Source organism: Mustela nigripes, chromosome 4 (genome assembly GCF_022355385.1).
Source record: "Mustela nigripes isolate SB6536 chromosome 4, MUSNIG.SB6536, whole genome shotgun sequence".
In the NCBI taxonomy this organism is placed as follows: Eukaryota; Metazoa; Chordata; class Mammalia; order Carnivora; family Mustelidae; genus Mustela; species Mustela nigripes.
This window is the reverse complement of record NC_081560.1, coordinates 32,185,367-32,207,115: the sequence shown is the minus strand read 5'-3', so window position 1 is coordinate 32,207,115 and position 21,749 is coordinate 32,185,367. Positions and strand designations below refer to the sequence as shown.

Sequence of the window (21,749 nt, the reverse complement as noted above, 5' to 3'; positions counted from 1 at the left end):
TTAAAAAATCATCAACTTTGTTTTCCTGACGCAGCATGTATCAGTGTTACCATGGGAGTATTATTTCCAAGGTGGCCTCTAACCTCCATTTTATCATTTCATCTTTCAGGCAAAATAAACAAATGAGTGAGCATCAGAATAAACAGTGTTGGGTTGGAATCACACTGTATTTTTATTTTATTTTATTTTTTATTTTTGGGAAAGGTTTTGTCAAGGCAATGAGTAGAAAGTCTATCTCAGAGAGGATTTAATAAGTAGTGATACTTGTTGTATAGAGAGGTATCATTAAATGATTTGGATGTTAAAGGTCATGAGAGTTAGCTTCTGCTTTGCCTGTGGTGGCTTATACCAAATACACCTCAGAGCTTCTCAGAGGATTACTGTCCCCAGGAGAGGCTTATCATCTCCACACTGTGAGAAACATTTTAACAGAGAAAAATTAAGTACCTTTGATTCCAGATGTTGAGTTAACTCTAGAATGAAAACCAGGCCTTAGAAAGGATGTGGATATTTTATTGCTGAAGAATGAATGCAGAAGTCCATCAGAGACTGTTTACTTTGGGTCATAGTCATGGGGTCCAACCAAACGAAGAGCTTCCATAAAGGATTCAGGGTTTTACAAAAAGGGAGGGAATACCAGGTAAATGGGATAGTTATAAAATAAATAACAGCAAAGTTAAATCAATATATCATGTGGTTGATATCCTTAATATATCATTCCTGTGAGGTAGGTTTTGTTCCTATCCCAGCGAGAAGAAGAGACAGGACTTGTTTTCCTTCTTTGTCTCTCAGCTCGCACTGGGCATGCTTGGAACCATTGCCCCACTCTGTTCTCCAGAATGCAGTTGTCTAAAATAACAATAAGAGTGGTGAGGTTCTGACAGTAACACAGGTTTCTCTCTGTAAGCTTTCACAAATGCCAGCCAGTAACCCAGTGGCATTTCTACCGTAAAATCTTAAGGCCAATCCATTTCCCCGCTTCCTTATTTTCTTGGTTTCAAATATATTTTTTATTGCCAATGGAAATAAAACCCAGAAATTAGAGAGCGATGGTGTTACTTGTCTGTCTTAGTTGGTAAAGAGCTCCTAAAAGTGAACTTATATAGGACATAGCAATTTTAGTGAGCAGTTCATCATCCTATCTTTCTGGCAGTTGTTCCAGCTATGAAAAATTGTGTGGCTTTTATTGGTGGCTTCCTGCCCAGATAGAATAAAAAGCAAACAAAAATCATGGAATACCACTTGGAGGCTGCTTTTCAAAAATACATGGGCATAGGCTATAAATCACAATGCTTTGTTTCTTCTCTGTTTTCTTTCAAGATGGATGGGAATTTTTGTACCATTGCTTATTGTCTCACTTGCTTGAGTTCCTGAAATCCAGTGAATGAGGTCGAGCTGGTACAAACAGTTTTTCGTCAATGGTACCTATTCCTCGGTTTCTTTACTCTATTATCACTATGGTCACTTTTTCTGTATTTATAGTAGTTTAAGCTATGAAGCACCTTGCTTCTGGGGGCGGGCAGGAAATAAGCTATTTGTACAACTTACAATGCATGTCACAATCCTTAGATCCGTTTACAGAAAGGGTGTTAATCAGTTGTAGTACCTGCCCACGCACTAACCTGTTTGAGTGGACTTAGAGTGTCAAAGTCACCATAATAAGAATTTGCCTTTTGCAAGTTCTAGGGATGAAAAATAAAATGTGGTAAAATTGACAGTCAATTTCTGTGTGCTATTTGTCTTAATACCAGCTTTATTGAGATATAATTCACATGCCAAACCATTTACCCATTTAAAATACTCAATTCCATGGTTTTGGCAGATAGTGAAACAATCTCTTATCAGTTTTAGAATGCTTTCGGGGCCTGGGTGGCTCAGTTGTTCAAGCATCTGCCTTCGGCTTGGGTCACAGTCTCAATCCTGGTATTGAGTTCCTCATCGGGCTCTCAGTTCAGTGGGGAGTCAGCTTCTTCCTCTCATCCTCTGTCCTTGCTCTCCCTCTTTCTTAAATAAGTAATAAAGTCTTAAAAAAATTTTTTTTTAGAATACTTTCATGACTCCATACCTGTAAGCAAGCATTCCCTATCCTCTACCCCATCCTAAACAGCTGCTGATTTGCTTTCTATCTCTATAGACTGATGATTCTGGGAATTTCATATGCATGGAATCATGCACTTTTTATGACTGACTTCTTTGACTTAGTGTGATGTTCTCAAGATTCGCCCATGCTGTACTATGTGTCAGTACATCATTCTTTTTTTTTTTAATCACTGAGTAATATTCTATTTGTAGGAATACCCATTTATCCATTCAACAGTTGATATCTGGATTATTTCTAATTTTTTGCTTATTACAAAAAATGCTGCTGTGAACATTCGTGTTCAAGTTTTGGCACAGACGTCTGTTTTCATCTCTCTTGGGCATGTACCAGCAACTAGAATTGCTGGATCATAGGGAAACTTTATGTTTCATATTTTGAGGACATGCCTCAAAGACCATTTTAAGGTTATTTTTGCAAAGTGCCTACATCATTTTACATTCCCACCACAGGAGATGAAGTTTCTAATTTTCCATGTCTTTTTGGACACTTATTATTACCTCTTTTTTATGATAACCATACTAGCAGGTATAAGGTGGTATCTCATTGTGGTTTTGATTTACATTTCCCCAGTGGCTAATGAGTTTGAATATCCTTTCATTTGATTTTTGGGAGAAATATCTGTTCAGATCCTTTGCCCCTGACTAAATTGAGTTGTCTTACTATTATGAGAGTCCCTAAATACTAGAGATAAAACTCTTTATCACATGTATGATATGCAAACATTTTCTCCCATTTTTTGGGTTATTTTTCCACTTTCTTGACAGTGTCCTTTAAAGCTTAAAAATCTTTAATTTTTATGATTTTGTTTAATTTTTTCTACTATTTCTTGTGCTTTTGGTGTTATATCTAAGTATATGCTTTTTTTTTTAAATTGGTCCTAATATGGCACATTTGATATAAGTATCACAGTCTTATTTTTTAATTCTAACTCTTCTGTGGACAAATTATTTAAGCTCCCTCAGACTCATTTATCTGAAAGAGGGAGATACTGCTAGGACTTATGAATTGTTGTGGAGGGTCAAATGAAATAATATATATGAAATCCCTAGCATTTTGCAGGGTTGTGGTAAAACTCTATTAATGTTAGCTGTTACTATTATACTCCCAGTAATAATAAACTCTAGTGCTCTGAGAATTAAATTGAAGCCAAGCATTTTCTTACATGAAGAAGTGCTTAAGAAGGTACATTTGTACTGCTTTATAGACAACATTGCATTTGGCCTCCATGAAAACCAGGTAAAGTAGTCATAGTAGTGGTTCTTTCCATCAGGAGCTGCAGCTGAGAGATCCAGAACATTTTCCAAGATCATGTGACTGAAAAATGCTAGAGACAGGGGGAGAACCTGGAGTGGTCTTTTTTCCTTAAAATCACAAATTCAGTTTCTTCAGTAAAAGATTTATGGTAGGAGTCAAGTGACTGGTTTTATGTAGTCTTCATGTTGAGGTAGTACCTCATACAATCATATCAGGGAAAAAAGTTATTTTGTGAGAAATTAGCACTGATAATAAACATTATGTAAGAATCATGGAGTTAGAACACATTTGACTAGAGGGGCGCCTGGGTGGCTCAGTCAGTTAAGAGTCGGCCTTTGGCTCAGGCTGTGATCCCGGGGTCCTGGGATTGAGCCCTGCTATCAGACTACCTGCTTCTCTCTCTGACTTCCCCTGCCTATGCTTGCTTTCTCTCTCTCTCTCAAATAAATAAAAATTAAAAGCAAACAAACACATTTGACTAGAAAGTTTATATTGGATAGCCATTACAAGTAATGGATTATAACTATATGTTTCTTCCTTAATTAAAAAGAACTTCCTTATTTCCAAAGTTACACATGCTCATAGTTAAACACTGGAGAATATAGATAACCAAAAAAGAAAAATATCCTTTCAGACATTTCCTATATGCATACATTCCTAATATACTTATATTTAGAAGCATCTTATAAAATGGGCAGATATATTTTTCTATTTAATGTTTAGATTCTTTAAGCATGAAGTTAAGTTAATTTATATTAGGATGCCTGTATGGCTATAAATTCTGGACTTCCAGAAGATTTTCAGATTTGGTTCATTGTCGTTTTTTTAAGCAGCAATTATCTTTTCAGGCTGCCTGAAATTCATTGACTACATTTACTGTACTTTTCACTCATCTGGAGAAAGAAAAAGAACTTAATACCGTTTTCCTGGTAAAATTAGATCCTTATAAGTAATTAACTCTCAAATGCAAAAATGGCCGATCTTTAGCAAAGCATGTTCTTCCTAAAGGTTTTTGAGCTGACTCAAGTTGCTGTTACTTATAAATTCACCATTTTATGGATAAGCAGCAAACACTGCTTAAACATGTCCTTAATCAGAAAATGACTCCCTGACCTGACCTGCACCCCAGAGCTATTACTTTGGGGTGCACCCTTGAAGCCTGTAAGATTTACACAGGACTTTTGAGAGCTAAATATCACTACTATCTCAAGTGTTATTTTCACTAAAATTCAATGAGAATAATACATCTGACTATGAGATAATGTTGAATCTAAGTTGATAAAACAACTATGACATTTGAAGTATTATTTCTTTCTTTCTCTCTTTTTTTTTTTAAAGATTTTACTTATTTATTTGACAGAGAGACCGCAAGAGAGGGAATACAAGCAGGGGCAGAAGGAGAGGGAGAAGCAGACTCCGGCTTAGCAGGTAGCCCAGCGTGGGGCTGATCCTAGGACCCCAGGACCACGACCTGAGCCAAAGGCAGACACTAACACCTGAGCCACTCAGGCACCTCTGAAGTATTATTTCTATGACTTTTTTTCTTTAAATCCTTATAAAGATGAGAATGACTTCTGGTCTCAAATCAATCCTTCCCATCATAGCCATTTATCAAAAACCAAAAACAAACAAACAAAAGAAGCAATTCTCCCTCCCCACCAAAAAACCAAAGCAAAATGATAGTGCTTTGCTGCAGAAATTTGAGATTTATTATCACAATGTGGTTTTTTAAAAATTTTTAATTTTTTATAAACATATAATATATTTTTATCCCCAGGGGTACAGGTCTGTGAATCACCAGGTTTACACACTTCACAGCACTCACCAAAGCACATATCCTCCCCAATGTCCATAACCCCACGCCCTTCTCCCAACCTCCTATTATCACAATGTGTTTAAGTGAATCCCCATCTTTCATCTGTATTGAGTTTAGCATTCCCTTCAATTAGAATTATTCAGATTATTTGGGCTAGTTCAAACTCATGGTAAGTAAATCGGATGATGAGAAAATCTCTGGTATATTTAAATTTGTCTACACAAAATAGAGTAATTTCTACTTAATTCCTCAAGCATTAATTTTATCATGCAAAAAGGAAAAGGCTATTAGTCTTTGAGTATATCAATTTGTCAGTATTTGCAAGAAGTGTCATGGAACCAGTGTTTGTTGGATTTGCTCTTTTATTTCATTTGGCCAGTTAAAATGTAAAGTGAAATACTGTGGAAACATGATGGTTTTATAGAGACAAAATCATTTTGAGCTGAAAAGTTTTAACACCTGACCTCAATCTTAAATTCTAGCACATGAAAATGTCAGATGTCTCTGTTGGATTAATAAAGCCAAATGTCAAGTGGAAAAATGATTATGAGCTCTAAATATGTGGTTTTAGGGAGATAGGTTTTGTGAAAATCAAGGCTTTAACAGTGGCTATGATTGAAAAATTATTTTCATTATAAGAAATTAAAAGTCACTCTAGGGGCACCTGGGTAGCTCAGTTTTAAGCATCTGCCTTGGCTCAGGTCACGATTCTGGGTCCTGGGATCGAGCCCCACATCCGGCTCCCCACCCAGTGGGAAGCCTGCCTCTCCTTCTCCCACTCCTCCTGCTTGTGTTCCCTCTTTCGCTGTCTCTCTCTGTCAAATAAATAAATACGATCACAAAGAAAAAAAAAAAGAAATTATAAGTCACTCTGCAAAAATTGGAAGTATGATCCTAAGAAATGAAATTTTAAAAATTCTTCTATGTGTGTGTTTTTTTAAAATGAAGTGATAATATCTTTCCTCAATAGAACCTGAAGCCTCATAGAGTTAAGTGAATAGAACAGCGTATCCTGGGTACTAGACCCCCCCCTTTTTTTTTCAAAATTACTTTAGCACTTTTAAGTTATAAAGAACTGTATACCTTAGGGATGTCTGTTACCCCATAGGTAAATATTAGCTAGTTTTGTTAGAAATAGCCAGAATTTTGGAAACTGACACAATTTCTTTCTTTCTTTTTTTTTTTTTTTTAATTTCTTTTCAGTGTAACAGTATTCATTGTTTTTGCATCACACCCAGTGCTCCATGCAATACGTGCCCTCCCTAATACCTACCACCTGGTTCCCCTGCTGACACAATTTCTAAGACCATTTTTTAAGCCCATTGTTGCTATATACTGATTGGTTATGAATGAAGAAGGATAAAATTAATTAGAGATGAGAGGAAAAGATGGTGGGAGCAGATTTGAAGAAGAGAAGGACAGGGTGTATTGCTTTTGATTATTCCAGGCGTATCTGCTTTGCTTCATGAACCACCTGACGTTCATTGATCCCCAAAGAAAGAAATAATGGAAGTAGCAATCCTGACCAGGCATTTCTATATTCTATCCAAGTATGTTTAATCTACTCGGGATTATTCAAAAGGAGTGGTGGCTAGAGTTTTACAGTGCCTAATGTTTCATAAAGTGTCTACAGGTGTAGATATCTGGGGAAGTTTTTGTTTTGTCTTTGTTTTTATATTTCTAAGATTGGCTTAAGGCAGGCATGGAGAACTCATTGGAGCAGAAATTTCATTCAGTGTTACCAGTTTAACCTAACAGGATACATTTTTGTTTTCTTTAGGGTAAGTCTGGTGATTGCTAGGCCGCCTCAAGTCAATTGATTTTAGTTCTCATAATTCACTTTAAGCCAAGTTTCTATTTCAGAATACAAATACAGGTTTACTGTGGTAAACCTATCAGGAAACACTAAATTTTATTAATAATTGTAAATGGCTAACTTGGGTTTTAATACTACTGGGTATGTTTGGTTTGATGATGCTGGGCTATGGAACTCTGATAATCAAACCTAGATATCAAGGTATAATATACATATTAAAATGGGCACAAATTACACAGGCAGAGGCAGCCAACAAAGTGTATTACTTTAAAATGAGCTTGAAACTCATTTATGGGAGTGATCATCACATCTTAGATATGGACCAAAAGATGTATGTTTATATATTTTCTAAAGAGATGAAAAGATTTATTTTTTAATTTCCTGCTAATGTCTTATGGTATTTGGAATTTATAGATAGTAAAATTCTGTTTACTTGTAAATTTGGTATATTTCAATAATCTCAAACATACTGAACATGCAATATTTGTTAATAGAGTATATTTTTCTTTTTACTAGATCTTCTATAGATCCCTTCCTTTCTGTCTTCAATGCCATTACCCTTGTCTCAAGTCTTTCAGCTATCTGGTAGTCATGATCTTCTGCCATTGGCCTTTTCTGGCTGAGCAGATTGTTAAATTTTTAGGAAGTCTGTGAGCTAAGTTGTTAAGTACAAGAAGTATTAAAAATTGGGTGATATAAACTTACACTTATATTAAAACAAATGTAATAAAAACTCAAAAATTGTTACTGCCTAATTTGATATTTTACTACTATCTGTGCCATTGAGGTTATTTACCTTCATTGTAGCTGAAAGGTGAACGTACTATATAATAATATGCAACTGTGTATCTCTTCCAAACTCTATGTTCAATGACTTCACATTTGGTAGTTTGAAACTGTTTAGAGTGAGAGTATTTACACCACAGAATTTGGCAAATGACTTAAGTTTCTTTTTTTTTCTCCTGGAGAAGGGCTGGTTGAAGATTTGCCTGAGTACCACCCCACTCCCTGCAGTCTGCCAGCTTTTAGTCTTCCTGTGTCTAGGCTCTTTATCTCTTTGGAGATTGTTTTGTCTTATCCATACTAGTTAGAAACAATATACTTAAAAATAATGGAAAGAAAAGAACCAGGGTATCCCGTCTCATTACTGACCATACTAGCTTCACTAGGTTCCATCATAAATTGTTCTTTATTAGAGGTATAGAGGGCAAGTGTGTTGTGACTGCTGTGGGATGAGGAGACAGAATGTAAAGTCATGATCCCCACCGTCAAGTAATGATTCAGGAGAGATAATTAGGTTAACAAACCAGTACAAACTATTCATTAATCCTTCAGCTATAGTCAGTTCATTTAATAAATAACTTGTTGCTGAGGACCATGTACTACAAGAACAACATTGTGTAGGGATATTGATTGAGAGTCCATTCTGTCATCATTCATAGATCATTTTATCCTTAAAATGATAGAGACTGGATTCAGCCCTTATAAACTCCTAGTATCTTGTTATTTGGGGCAACTTAAAAAAAAAAGATTATTTATTTGAGAAAGTGTTCAGTGGGGAGAGGTGCAGGGAGAGGAACAGAGAAACTTAAACAGATTCCATGCCGAGTGCAGCAACTGATTCGGGGCTTGATCTCAGGACCATGAGAAGAGACCTGAACCAAAACCAAGAGTCAGACACTTAGCCAACTGAGCCACCCAGGCAGTTTTTGTTTATTTGTTTGTTTGTTTGTTTGTAAGACTACTTTTTTTTTTTTAAAGATTTAATTCATTTATTTGACAGAGAGATCACAAGTAGGCAGAGAGGCAGGCAGAGAGAGAGAGAGGAGGAAGTGAGAGCCCGACACGGGACTCGATCCCAGGACCCTGAGATCATGACCTGAGCCGAAGGCAGCAGCTTAACCCACTGAGCCACCCAGGTGCCCCTGTAAGACTACTTTTAATATAGAATGTGTAGTGGCTTGTTTTTTTCCTCTGGAACGGAGTCTACTATCATTCCTGATACTTTCTCTCAGTCCCATTAGTTCAGAGGTTATTGGTGTTTTATACAGATGTGTTCTATAAGAGATGATACACTGGTGTTTTTATACCTTGGATTGTTTATGCATCCACCATTTCCCATCTGCCAAAAGATTTAAAACAGTGTCATATTCCAAATATATATTGGAGACCAAATCAAGTGAATATTTACATCTGTCCCATCTCTTTGTTTTAGCTGGACCAGACCAATTTTGACGAAAGGATATAGACAGCGCCTGGAATTATCAGACATATATCAAATCCCTTCTGCTGATTCTGCTGACAATCTCTCTGAAAAATTGGAAAGGTATGTTCATGCACAATGTTCATTAGTTGAAGGGAGGAATTAACACTGTTAATCATTTATATTATTAATACTCTATTTAGATGATGGAGAACCGACTTATTAGATGGCTTAAATCTCAAAATGGTGTCTTTAAAATAAGAGCATCTTAATTTCTTGCTGAAGTGTTGATCAATTAAAAATTAAACAATGAGGCGCGCCTGGGTGGCTCAGTGGGTTAAGCCGCTGCCTTCGGCTCGGGTCATGATCTCAGGATCCTGGGATCAAGTCCCGCATCAGGCTCTCTGCTTGGCAGGGGGCCTGCTTCCCTTCCCCTCTCTCTGCCTGCCTCTCTGCATACTGTGATCTCTCTCTGTCAAATAAATAAATAAGATCTTAAAAAAAAATTAAACAATGAAAGTTTGAAGGATTAACCATTTTCCTGGCAAATGACTTTTTTCTGAAATAATTCTGAAGTGTTACTTGTCTTTAAAGAACATGAAATGGATATTGTAAAGACTGAAGTAGCATCTTTATGAAGCAAATTGGTATGTTTGCCTTCAAAATCTTAATTTGTGAATACGAATACATATACTTGCAAATCCCAAGTTAATGGCTATTGGATATAAAAAAATGTAAATATTTCATATTTTTTAGTACATATTAAATGATAGGTATAGTATTTCCTCTCCGCTCTTGGAAGAAAGCATTGCTACCTCCATCTTGCAGAGAGCAAACTGAGACTCAGAGGTGATGGAATTTTCCATCTAACCCCTCACAGTCCCACGATTCTAACCCAGATCTACACTTACCGCCTCTTCGTGTTCAGTGCTTCCCATCGTAGGCAAGTTCTCAGAGTTCCCTTTTCTAGGTATTGGTTAGAACCCTTTTGATTGCCAGTGACAGAATCCAATAACTAGCTTAAGTAAATAGAAGGAATTTGTTGGCTCCTGTACCTACTTGTGTGAGGGGCGTAGGCAGAGAACTGGCCTTAGGGACTCAGTGGAACCAGAGAGTCTGATGCTACTTGGTAGCATTTGCTTGTGTGGTTTATTATTTCGGATTTCTCTGTGCAGCAGGTCCTTAGAACTCTGCTCATTTCTCTACAAACCACAGAGAAAAGAGACCTTTCTCCTTGGCCAAATGTGAAAAATCCCAGAGACTCTAGGGTCACACACTCATTCCTTAGACCAAAGGGGGGGAAAAAAAAGAAACAAAAAGAAAAAGCTACTTTAGGACCCAAAATTAAAAAAAAAAAAGTTGAGACTTGTAATTTGTTTACCTTTTTTACAATTAACTCATTTTCCTTAAAAAAATATTTTCAAGGCAAAGTAAGACCTTCAGTCTTATTTTTCTTAATTTTATTCAAAGAATTAGGCTAGTGGGAATAATAGATTCATATTTCCAAGATCAAGGCCCTATTTCTATTACTGAGGACTTAGTGTGTGGAAATGCCATGAAAGCAAGGATATTTTGGTTGGTTTGGTTTGGTTTAGAATAGGGTCTGGCATATAGTAGATGCTCAATAAATATTTGTTGAATGAATGATAATTGAATGTGAAATGACTAGCATTATGTGAAACCTGTAATATTGTTACAGAGATAAGATATATAAATATAATACATTGTAGGTATATCAGCAAGTTCACAATAAAACAGTAGATATTGAATACCTAAGTTCTGAATGGATGCTGAGGGAGAGATTAATCAGAGCAGGGGTAGGTTAATAAAAGACTGTGTACTCCAGATAAACTTTTACTTATGGCCAAATAGAGGATACCAGAATTTGTAGGATTATCTGGCCTAAGACTTTTTTCTCCTGTTTTTATTATATCTCCCATATCAATTCAATTAAAAGTATACCTATTTTTTTAATTCAACAACTCTGTGCCAGCATAAGTCCTTAAGTTCTTTCTTACTTTTGTCTTTATTTTGTATCTGTTTTAACCCTATGCACTTCTTTTCTTAAAAAAATTTTTTTATTATAATAAAAAATTTTAAAAGTAAAATTATTATTTAGAATTTATGGAAACATTTTGGAAGACTGACATACCATTTCTAGTACTTTGTGCCTCTGCATCCTTAGAAGTGACCTTGGCCTTCCATATCATAACTGCCTTGTGACAAAGGTCCTTGGTGGTCACCACTTTGTTGAGGCCCACTGGGCCACTGGGCTCTGTGGTATTGAACCCTTTACATCATCCCTTTGTGTAGCCTGCTCATTTGTTCCATGAAAAGCTACAAAACTGATAAGTATAGAGCTTCTTCCTTTGTAATTTAACTCTCAGTGTTTGGGATTCTTACTGTGTCTCTCATGGTGCTGAGGAAACCACATCAATTCCTCTTCCCTGCTCATTCCCTCTCTCAGGCTATCCATTGTTCAACTCCCTCCCATTAAAATAAATTCTCCCACCTGGCCTTTCCCCCAGGTTGCTGCCTCAATCTCCCCCCCCCCCTGTTTAATAGCTGTTATTTCTCTGCTCTCCTGATCTCTCCATTTCTTCACCTTACCTTTATACCTCAGTTCCTTGAAATATGGTTTCCATGTCTGCTGTGTTGCTAAAATGATATTGACCAGGGTCACCAGAAGTCCCTTAATGTCAAATAAAATGGACTCTTTCCTACGTGACTTCATGTTGGCTACTTCTTCCCCTTGAAACCATTTCTTTGGTGTATGTACCACCTCTCTTTACAGACTTTCTCATCTCACTCATTCTTCCTTAAGAGAGGTTGAATCTGCCTCCATACTTAGCTACTTACCCTATTGTGAGTCATTGAATGATATGGATGGGAACAAGTCCTGTGTATTAGTGAAAGAGTGAAGAGGTGGATAGATGGGAGAGGGTGATTAGGCATTGTAGACAGTAAGTTTCTTGGGGCAGCCAGAGTCTGTGCACAGAGACTGCCATGTTGCTGTCACATCCCACTTGTTCCCGTGTTCTTCCTTTGGTGTAACTTAAAACCACTTCTGATAATCATAGAGGAATAGTAATGGAAATAGCTCTTAGTGAAATGCAAAACCTTCACTTGTTATTGCCTGTGAAATTTTCATCTCTGTACACTTTAGTAATGAAGGCCAGGGTAACATTTAGAGATATATTTTAACCATTTGGGAAGAGAAAGAGCCTTCATTAACAGATAGAAGTGGCTATAATGTAAATATAATCCATTGATGAACTTTTGGTTTTTATTTATTTTATTTTATTATTTTTTTTAAGATTTTATTTATTTATTTGACAGATAGAGATCACAAGTAGGCAGAGAGGCAGGCAGAGAGATAGAGAGGGAAGCAGGCTCCCCAACGAGCGGAGAGTCCAACATGGGGCTCGATTCCAGGACCCTGGGATCATGACCTGAGCGGAAGGCAGAGGCTTTAACCCACTGAACCACCCAGGTGCCCCAAACTTTCAGTTTTTAAAAGAAAACGTATTTGATACTACAATTCTTTCAGAATATATGGTGTCTTTTCCTACTAGAAAATATAGAATGTGATTCTGTTCTAATTTTCTAGAGACTTTTTCTCTAATAAATGACTTTAATAGTTGAAAATGAAGTTTGACAGTATTTTTTTTATACCCTTACATTTAATAACAGCCATTTAGACAAGTTTTTCTAATGTTTAGTAACAGAAAAATCTACCTGGCTTTTTATGTTGAGGTTTTGGGTTTTTTTTTTTTTTTTTTTTACTTTTAAATTTTGTAAAATCTACTAAAGTTTTAAGTAAGTAAAGATCAAAAGGTGAAGGGGGAAAAAGTTAAATTTTTGTTTATTTTTCACTTTGTCCCAAAGACAGTAATGTATATTTTTAAGAGTTGTACTTTGTCCACCTATTGCAAGAATCTTTCTTTAATACATAAAATCTGACCTTGTCATGGAGTCAGCTCCCTGAAAATTGATATATGGAGAAGCATCAAATTCTGCAAGATACCTGACTGACTGTTGGTGTTGGAAGGTCTCCACAAGGTGTTTTTGTCTCTCCAGTCACTTGGGTTAATCTCCTTGGATGTCTTTCTGAGACTAAAACTATGTTAAGGGAAATAAAACAACTCAAATATTTGTACATGCAACTTATTGGTCCTGTTTTTCATTCTTTTGCAGAGAATGGGACAGAGAACTGGCATCAAAGAAAAACCCCAAACTCATTAATGCCCTTCGGCGATGCTTTTTCTGGAGATTTATGTTCTATGGAATCATATTATATTTAGGGGTAAAGATCTCATTTGTAAATTTATTATGGATAATAAGTGTATTCATTATTATGATTTTATTAATCTAATGGACTTACATTCATTTTTATGACAAGGGTAATTCGTGTTCAGCTAAAAGGACTAATTCAACTCCAAATACAAAGAAACTACTAAAACTCTAGTAGAGACAAATAAAAATGCCCTAAGGAGCCCTGGAATGCAGGCAATCAACTTTAAAGTGGGTAAATAAATAAATAAACAAATAATGGTTTCAGTAAAATAAATTTTTTTGAAGAGGTTTATTTTCTGTTATGATCCCAAATTACGTTATCTTACTAGAATATCAAATTGCTGGTGCTTTATTCTTCTGTATTTGACAGTAGAATTTCAGGATATAACATCAAGAGAAGAATGAAGTCAAGTTTAGTCAATTATCAATATGAATATCTGTAATATTTTGAAATCATATCTGCATACAGAGTTTCAAGGAAAAATAGCAAAAATTTAAAATTTGGCAGTGAGGTGTGGTTGCAGTATATTTTCTCAGTCTTCTATGTCTCCATCAGTGAGAAGAAAGTTCTGTGCCTGAAAGCCTGAGGCTTTATATGCAGTCTGAGATATTTCCTAGCTGCTGTTAAATTTGACTTGGATCTATTATTTTTTATATCACCAGAGCATCATTTCATATCCTTGGTTATAACCTATAAAAGGCAATGATGGGTTGAAATTTGTTTAGTCTTTAAGTAAAGGCTGTATATAATATTTGCTTTGGTAAAAGTACCATCTGGATCCACATATATTCATATTGGTCTTCATGCATTGGAGAATTAAAAGTGCCATCAAGTCTCCCAAAATGATGTCATTCAAGTTGTATGTTTTTAAGAATGTGTAGTCTTGTACATAACAAGAAAAAATGCATTTAAAAATTTATCTCAACAAAGATGATCACATTTAGATCCAGAATGTTCTGTAATGCTCCTGACAATCACCTGGAAACATTCTTCTGGCTTTTGAAATTATCTGTCATCCATCCATCCATCCACCCACCCACCCACCCACATCTATGTACCTACCTACCTACATACCTATCTGTCTATCTTTCTTCCACTCTATTCCTATAGAAACCTGCAACAGTTTGATGGTAAAAATATTTTTTTAATTTTTAATTTTTTAAATTAATTTTTAAATTTAATAATTTTTAAAATATGAGTAAGGTATCTCAAGAACTAATTACCTTTTAATATGTCTTTGAGGTGATTTTCTCTGTGAGAGCACTCAGAACTTTGGGAAATAGTTTTATCCATAGAATCTGGCTCTATTTGACTTAATTTAAAAAATCTTTTATTGTTTTAGTGATTATACTGTATACATTTGAGTCAGTGTATAGCAATACAATTCACTCTGGTCACACATAAGAATGTAACATTCAATAAGTCATTGTTGGATTGACGTGACTAACACTTCCAACAATTGTTATGTCTTGACTGAAACGGTGGTGAGACTGATAGTTCTCCTCAGTCATGGTCTCCATCACATAAGCACTACCAAGTAGAAGCAGGAAGAGAGGCCTCATGATCAAGCACCTTTTATGCCCTGTCTTCTGAAATAATTTATCCAGCAGCATCAAAGATTCATGCAAACAAAAACACTCACTAAATATGAAAGTTAAGATAATACAGGAGCATATTTATCAATTTTTTTGTCTTGTGTACAAAACCATGATGAATACAGTTTTTTATTGAGTTTAATGTTTATTTTACCTAATCTATTCCAAGTTCAGCATTAAGTCTTTTATGCAGATTGTTTTATTTAATTCTTCTAGTAACTCAATGGAACAGGTATTATTATCCCTAATATACAGAAAAGAAAATTGAAACTCAGAGAAATTATGAAACTTCCCAGAGTCACACATATGGTAAATTTGAGTGATAGGTCTCTTTAGCTCCAAAGTCTATGAACCTTCTGCAATAGCAGATTATAATTGTGATATCATTATATTTGCAATGATTATATTTAGTTAGTCAAGAAAATAGTGTTTCTGGTAACCAGTCTTTGGTCTGCTGAGTTTTTTTTTGCATCTTCTCAGGAGACCCAGGTTAACAAAAGCTGAAAGATTGAGGCTTCTTCCAGGGTCATCTCGGGGGCAAATCTGCAGAAAGTTCACAGTAGGAAGCAGGTTGGGAACTAAAGAGAATCTTCTCCCTTGCTTATGCTCCAGAAGGAACTGTGTGAAATCCACCCAAGGACCAGTAGTGCTAGGGTCAAACTTATAAACAAAATTAAGAGAGAATGGAGTGGGTATGGAGAAGGACTCATTCTTAAACTTCTCAAGTCTTCAACATGTCCCAGCAAAAGGAATCTGAAAGCTTTTCCCATGAGTGGTGTTGAGGGATGATGTACTCTCCAGCTACCCTGAACCCTGAGTTGTAGGTTCCAGACCTAGGTTCTGGAACCATCTGCATGTTTGAAAGGCCATAGATTACTTCCAGAAGAAAAGAAGGGGAGAAAATGTAACTGTTCTTATAAGACCTCTGTCTTTTTAAACAACTTACACCAATGCTTTAGTATTGATGGTATTCTCTTTGACCATTCCTTTTTTTTTCCTCTGTGTACATAAGCTTAGTAATTGTTTAAAGTCGATGAAATGACTGAAGATTCTTGAAATTGCTGTAATACCACTCTTGGTAAAAGGTGGACATGCTTTCAAAATGTCCTATACATCCTTAGTCCCTCTGAATAAGGGCAGTTGTGATATAAGGCGCATTTGGTTGGTTTCAGGACTGATAGAAAAAGTACTATGAAATCTGCTCTCGACTGTGAAAGGTTAAAAAACAAAAAGGAAATGCCATCATAAAGGAGCTTGTCTCTCTGTAAGAGTTGATATAATTTTAAATCATATTAGCTATGGCCTCTCTTCATTAGTTAGCTCTGTGCTTGTTTTTTTCCTCCATCTGACTCAGCAGCCAGATAAAACATTATCTTTCACATTTAAGACTCATAGCATAGAAGAGAAACTAGGAAACTGGCTGTTGAAAAGCTGAGCATGAGAGTCAATTAAGGATCTTGAGAGGCAAGCCAAGTGCAGAGAGTTCTGTAAGCAGATTACTAAGAGATGGTTATCCTTTCTCGGGACCTAGGCAGCTCTGGGCATATTTCCATTATCAAGGTGAGATGCGTGTCAGGGCAGCTTGGGTCAAACTCCTTTTACTCATTAAACCCCAAGAAGGTTAAGGATGTAAAGGAGAAGCCCTAGTACTAATGTGACTAGAGTTCTCAAGTCCCGCGGTCTGTATTGCAGAAGATCTTTGTCCATTATGGTTTGACAAAGACATTGAATGGGGATTTGAATACAAGCCTACTGATAAGGAAAGGAGAGTGTTTGGGGAATTCTGCACACAGACCCTGGTTTAGGCTTTGATTTATGTTATGTCCCTTTCACATGATTGTCTACCTAAGGACAGCTATCTAGCAAATCTCCTTCTTGCAGATGCCTACTAGGTAGGACCCCTTTCTCACCTTCCTTCCCATGCCTACCTCTCCCCATCTGTAGCTCCCTCTCTAATCCCAGCAGTGACTTGCCTGCTGTATTCCTTAAACTGGCCCTATATCCTATTTCTACTCACTACTAGAACCCCATCTCTAAAACACATTTCCTTGTGCTCTCTACCTGAATGAAGACAATCTATACCTTCCCTCAGTTCCTGTGATAAGAAGAGTTTGAAGTTCTTGGGGTTTGGATTTCTTTGAAATATAAGGAATTTTTATATCACTCTTTAAAGTATCCAGCAGTGCCACCCTAGATAATGTGATTTAGTTTGTTTGGGCCCCGGGATACTAGTATCCTTGTCAAGGTGATTCTGATTCAGGTAGACAAGCACCATTATCACTGAATGCATCTGACTTTTGCTAGAATCTAAGGGAGGCATTGGGTGGCTCACTTTGAGAGAACTTTTTAGGGTTAGTATGATTTTTTTTCTTAATGATAATATGGAAAAAATTAAAAACATATAAAAATGAATATGAACTCTTAATGACAAAAGAGCAATGCTTCTCAAACTTTAATATACATATTAAAGATTTATTTGTTTATTTGAGAGGGAGGGAGAGAGAGAGAACAGGAGTGAGGCCCGGAGGGAGAGGGAGAGAGAATCTCAGGCAGACTCAGTACTGAGCATGGAGCCTGACATGGGGCTCAATCTCATGACATTGAGATCAGAACCTGAGCTGAAACCAAGAGTCGGGGTCTTAACCAACTGTGGCACCACAGCACCCCACCTTGAAGGCTAAACTGGGAATCCAATACCATGTCCAGTAGAATACTGTATCTAAGACAAAGTGCATCTCCTGTTCACTCATGTAGAATTTTGGAACAAAATTGAATTATAAATTAGGAATTGTTTGTGATCATATTTTTTAAAACTTACACTGATTATGAGGGCATCTAGACCTCCCTTTCCTGGTGGGAGTATGCTGCATTTTTTTAGCTCTTATAGTTAACTACTATCTAATAGTGACTAATAAATAAGATATGTTGAGATAAAATAAAATATATGGGATGCACTCAAGTATGTATTTTTTTTTCAAAAGAGGGATTTTTTTCTTTTTCTTAACTCCTCTTGGGTGTGCTCGTGCCTTGTTGCCACAAGTTTGTTTTACAATCTTGGGACAAATCGAAGAACTTGCCTGGACCTCAGTTTCCTTGACTATATGGTGAAAAGGGCTGTAGTAAAGTGTATAACTTCAGTGATCTCTTCAACCTTTTAAATTATGTGTCCATGCTATGGGTTCTAGAGACGTAGCATTTTTCTTAAATCACAGTGATCTAAACTTATAAAATGATTTGCTGAGTGGATGTTGAACTAATCATAATCCTTGCACTAATGGTCAGTTGAGGGAGAAATAGTTCATGTTATAACTTTTCCATTTCAATTTATGGTTATGAATGAGAGGAAGGCTTTGGAGTCAAACGGTTGGTTTGAAGCCTGGCCTTACCACTTGGTAGCTGTGTGACACTGGGCGAGTTTTTCAAGCTTGAATAGATTGCGGTACATAGCAAGTGCTTTGTAAATGATAGCTATTACTATATCTTTAAGTAGAATATCTACCCACCTGCATGAATACTCATGTCATTTGCATTTCCCTCTAAATGCTGCAAGCAATCTTAAAGCACCCATGTGATTTTTATAGGGCACAGAAATATGTTTTGCTAATGTTTAAAAATGATAGCTATTTTCTAAGCTTTATTTCAGAAATTAAAATTAATATTTTAATGCATTTTCCATTATTACATTTTCTGGATTAAACCTATTATTCCTGCTATTCAACAAATCCAAAAACTTTTTCCTATAAAATATGAAGACTATAGCTTAGATTTCCAGGGAGGTTGTTGCTAAAAAGTTAACAAATCAATAAACCCTAAAAGGAAAATAGCAGAAACAAAACATTTTGTGTTAAGCATTGAATCTAAAAACACGATTCAGAGGTAGGCAGAATCTCAGTATTTTTTGAGATTGTAGTCTTGGTATGGTATACAAACAATTTTATAAAAACTACAAACAATTGAGGCAGGGAATAGGTGTTATTTTCTATGCCCATTATGGGCAAATTCTTCCTTTAGCGCTTAGTATAAAGCCAAAAATTACCATCAGACTCTAGTGTATCTTGAGATAAACAAAAATTTTTTTTTTTTTTTTTTTTTTATTTTTTTTTTTTAAAGATTTTATTTATTAATTTGACAGAGAGAAATCACAAGTAGACGGAGAGGCAGGCAGAGAGAGAGAGAGAGAGGGAAGCAGGCTCTCCGCTGAGCAGAGAGCCCGATGCGGGACTCGATCCCAGGACTCTGAGATCATGACCTGAGCCGAAGGCAGCGGCTTAACCCACTGAGCCACCCAGGCGCCCCTGAGATAAACAAAAATTTGACACTCTTGTTTATCATGTCAAAAGCAGAATTTGACGCCTTTGCTTTGGTATATAAGCCAGTACTCTTTGTATCTAATGAAAAGTTCTAGGCGTATACCTGATATGTGTTTACTTTCTTTTAGAAATGTTTTTGTGTGCATGTTTTCTTTTTACCATTTATTAATTATCATAAGTTATATGAAATTTTCTTTTCAAAATTTTATTATTCTTTTAAGTATTTTTATGATTATGAAAGCAATTAGCTAATTACTGATAGATTTATGTCTATCAGATTATGACAATATCAGATTATGTCTATTTCCCATGGGAATGTATACTTAATAAAGGGAGGGTGATCATTGCTTTATATAATATGTTATAAATCTGTTTCTCTTCTTAATGTGTTTCCTGTCATTAGCTGCTTTTCTACCTAGTCACCTTAATGTTTAATGACTCATGTGGCTGTGCCATAATTTATCAGTTGCCCATTGTTAAATATTTATATTGCCTCTAATTTTTCATAATTAAAAACAGTCCTTCAGATGCCACCTGGGTGGCTCAGTGGGTTAAGCCTCTGCCTTCAGCTCAGGTCATGATCTCATGGTCCTGGGATCAAGCCCCACATCAGGCTCTCTGCTCAGCAGGGAGCCTGCTTTCTCCTCTCTCTCTCTGCCTGCCTCTCTGCCTACTTGTGATCTCTCTCTCTGTCAAATAAATAAATAAATTAAAATCTTTAAAAAACAAAACAGTCCTTCTATGCACATCCTTTTAAAACCTAATTTTAGCAAATTTGCAGATTTTCAAATTGCAAATCCAAAGGTATACTTTCTTGTATTAAAGTAAAGGTATTACTTTCTTCTGTAAAGTTACTTTTTTCTGTAAAGTAAAGGTATTACTTTCTTGCTACTAAAGTGTGCAAATTCAGTCCTCATCAATAATAGGTATTATCATTTAAAAATATTTCTAAATTGCTCAGTGAGAAAGAGTATGTTATTATTTTTACTTGCATTTTTTAAAATTTATTTTTTATTTATTTTCGGCATAACAGTATTCATTATTTTTTCACCACACCCAGTGCTCCACGTAATCCATGCCCTCTATAATACCCACCACCTGGTACCCCAACCTCCCACCCCCCTGCCAATTCAAACCCCTCATTGTTTTTTAGAGTCCATAGTCTCTCATGGTTCACCTCCCCTTCCAATTTCCCCCAACTCCCTTCTCCTCTCTAACTCCCCATGTCCTCCATGCTATTTGTTATGCTCCACAAATAAGTGAAACCATATGTAATTGACTCTCTCTGCTTGCCTTATTTCACTCAGCATAATCTCTTCCAGTCCCATCCATGTTGCTACAAAAGCTGGGTATTCATCCTTTCTGATGGAGGCATAATACTCCATAGTGTATATGGACCACATCTTCCTTATCCATTCATCCGTTGAAGGGCATCTTGGTTCTTTCCATAGTTTGGCGACCGTGGCCATTGCTGCTATAAACATTGGGGTACAGATGGCCCTTCTTTTCACGACATCTGTATCTTTGGGGTAAATACCCAGGAGTGCAATTGTAGGATCATAGGGAAGTTCTATTTTTAATTTCTTGAGGAATCTCCACACTGTTCTCCAAAGAGGCTGCACCAACTTACATTCCCACCAACAGTGGAAGAGGGTTCCCCTTTCTCCATATCCCTTCCAACACATGTTGTTTCCTGTCTTATTAATTTTGGCCATTCTAACTGTTTTTATATTTTTGGTTTCCAGTGAGTTTAGACAGTTTTTATATATCAAGCATTTGTATTTCTTTTTGTACATGCAACTGACTTTTTGTGTTTTTTGTCTATTTTAGTACTTGTCTTTTTCTTTTTGACATATGAGAAAATAATTTTCCCAGCCTACCATTTGTTTCTAGTGAGTTTTTACCTTTTATCTTAACAATTAGAAGTTTTGATTTTTAAAAATTTGCTCCCAAATCTATAAACTTTTTCCTTTGTTCTCTGCTTTTGTCATCAGATGTTTTTAAAAGTCCTTCCTACCCAAATATTTATGTTTCTACATGTAAATATCTAATCCATTTGGGATTTATTTTGGTGTACGTTTGAGATAGAAATCTAATTTAAAAAATGAGTGTCCAGTTTCTTCATCATTTATTGCATAATCTATACCTTCTCCACTGAATTAAAATGCCATATCCTACGTAAAATTATTACATGTACTTGGACTTGTTCACAGATAAATCTATTTCTTTGTCATGCCACATATTATAACAGCTGTATAATATGACTTTATATGCAGTAGTGTAAACCCTCTCCCATTTTTCTTATTCGTCAAATGTTTTTGATTAGTTTCTCATTTTTTCAAATGGAATTTAGAATC

At 36.0% G+C, this 21,749-nt stretch overlaps 1 protein-coding gene across 1 annotated transcript in view; it reads left to right on the top strand.

The window, feature by feature from the left end:
• The window catches only part of CFTR (CF transmembrane conductance regulator), a 168,373-nt gene that overhangs the window by 19,988 nt on the left and 126,636 nt on the right, over positions 1 to 21,749 (top strand). The window contains exons 2-3 of the mRNA XM_059396522.1: positions 9,203 to 9,313; positions 13,388 to 13,496. Of these exons, the coding sequence (XP_059252505.1) occupies positions 9,203 to 9,313; positions 13,388 to 13,496 (220 nt within the window). The remainder of the gene's footprint in view (positions 1 to 9,202; positions 9,314 to 13,387; positions 13,497 to 21,749) is intronic.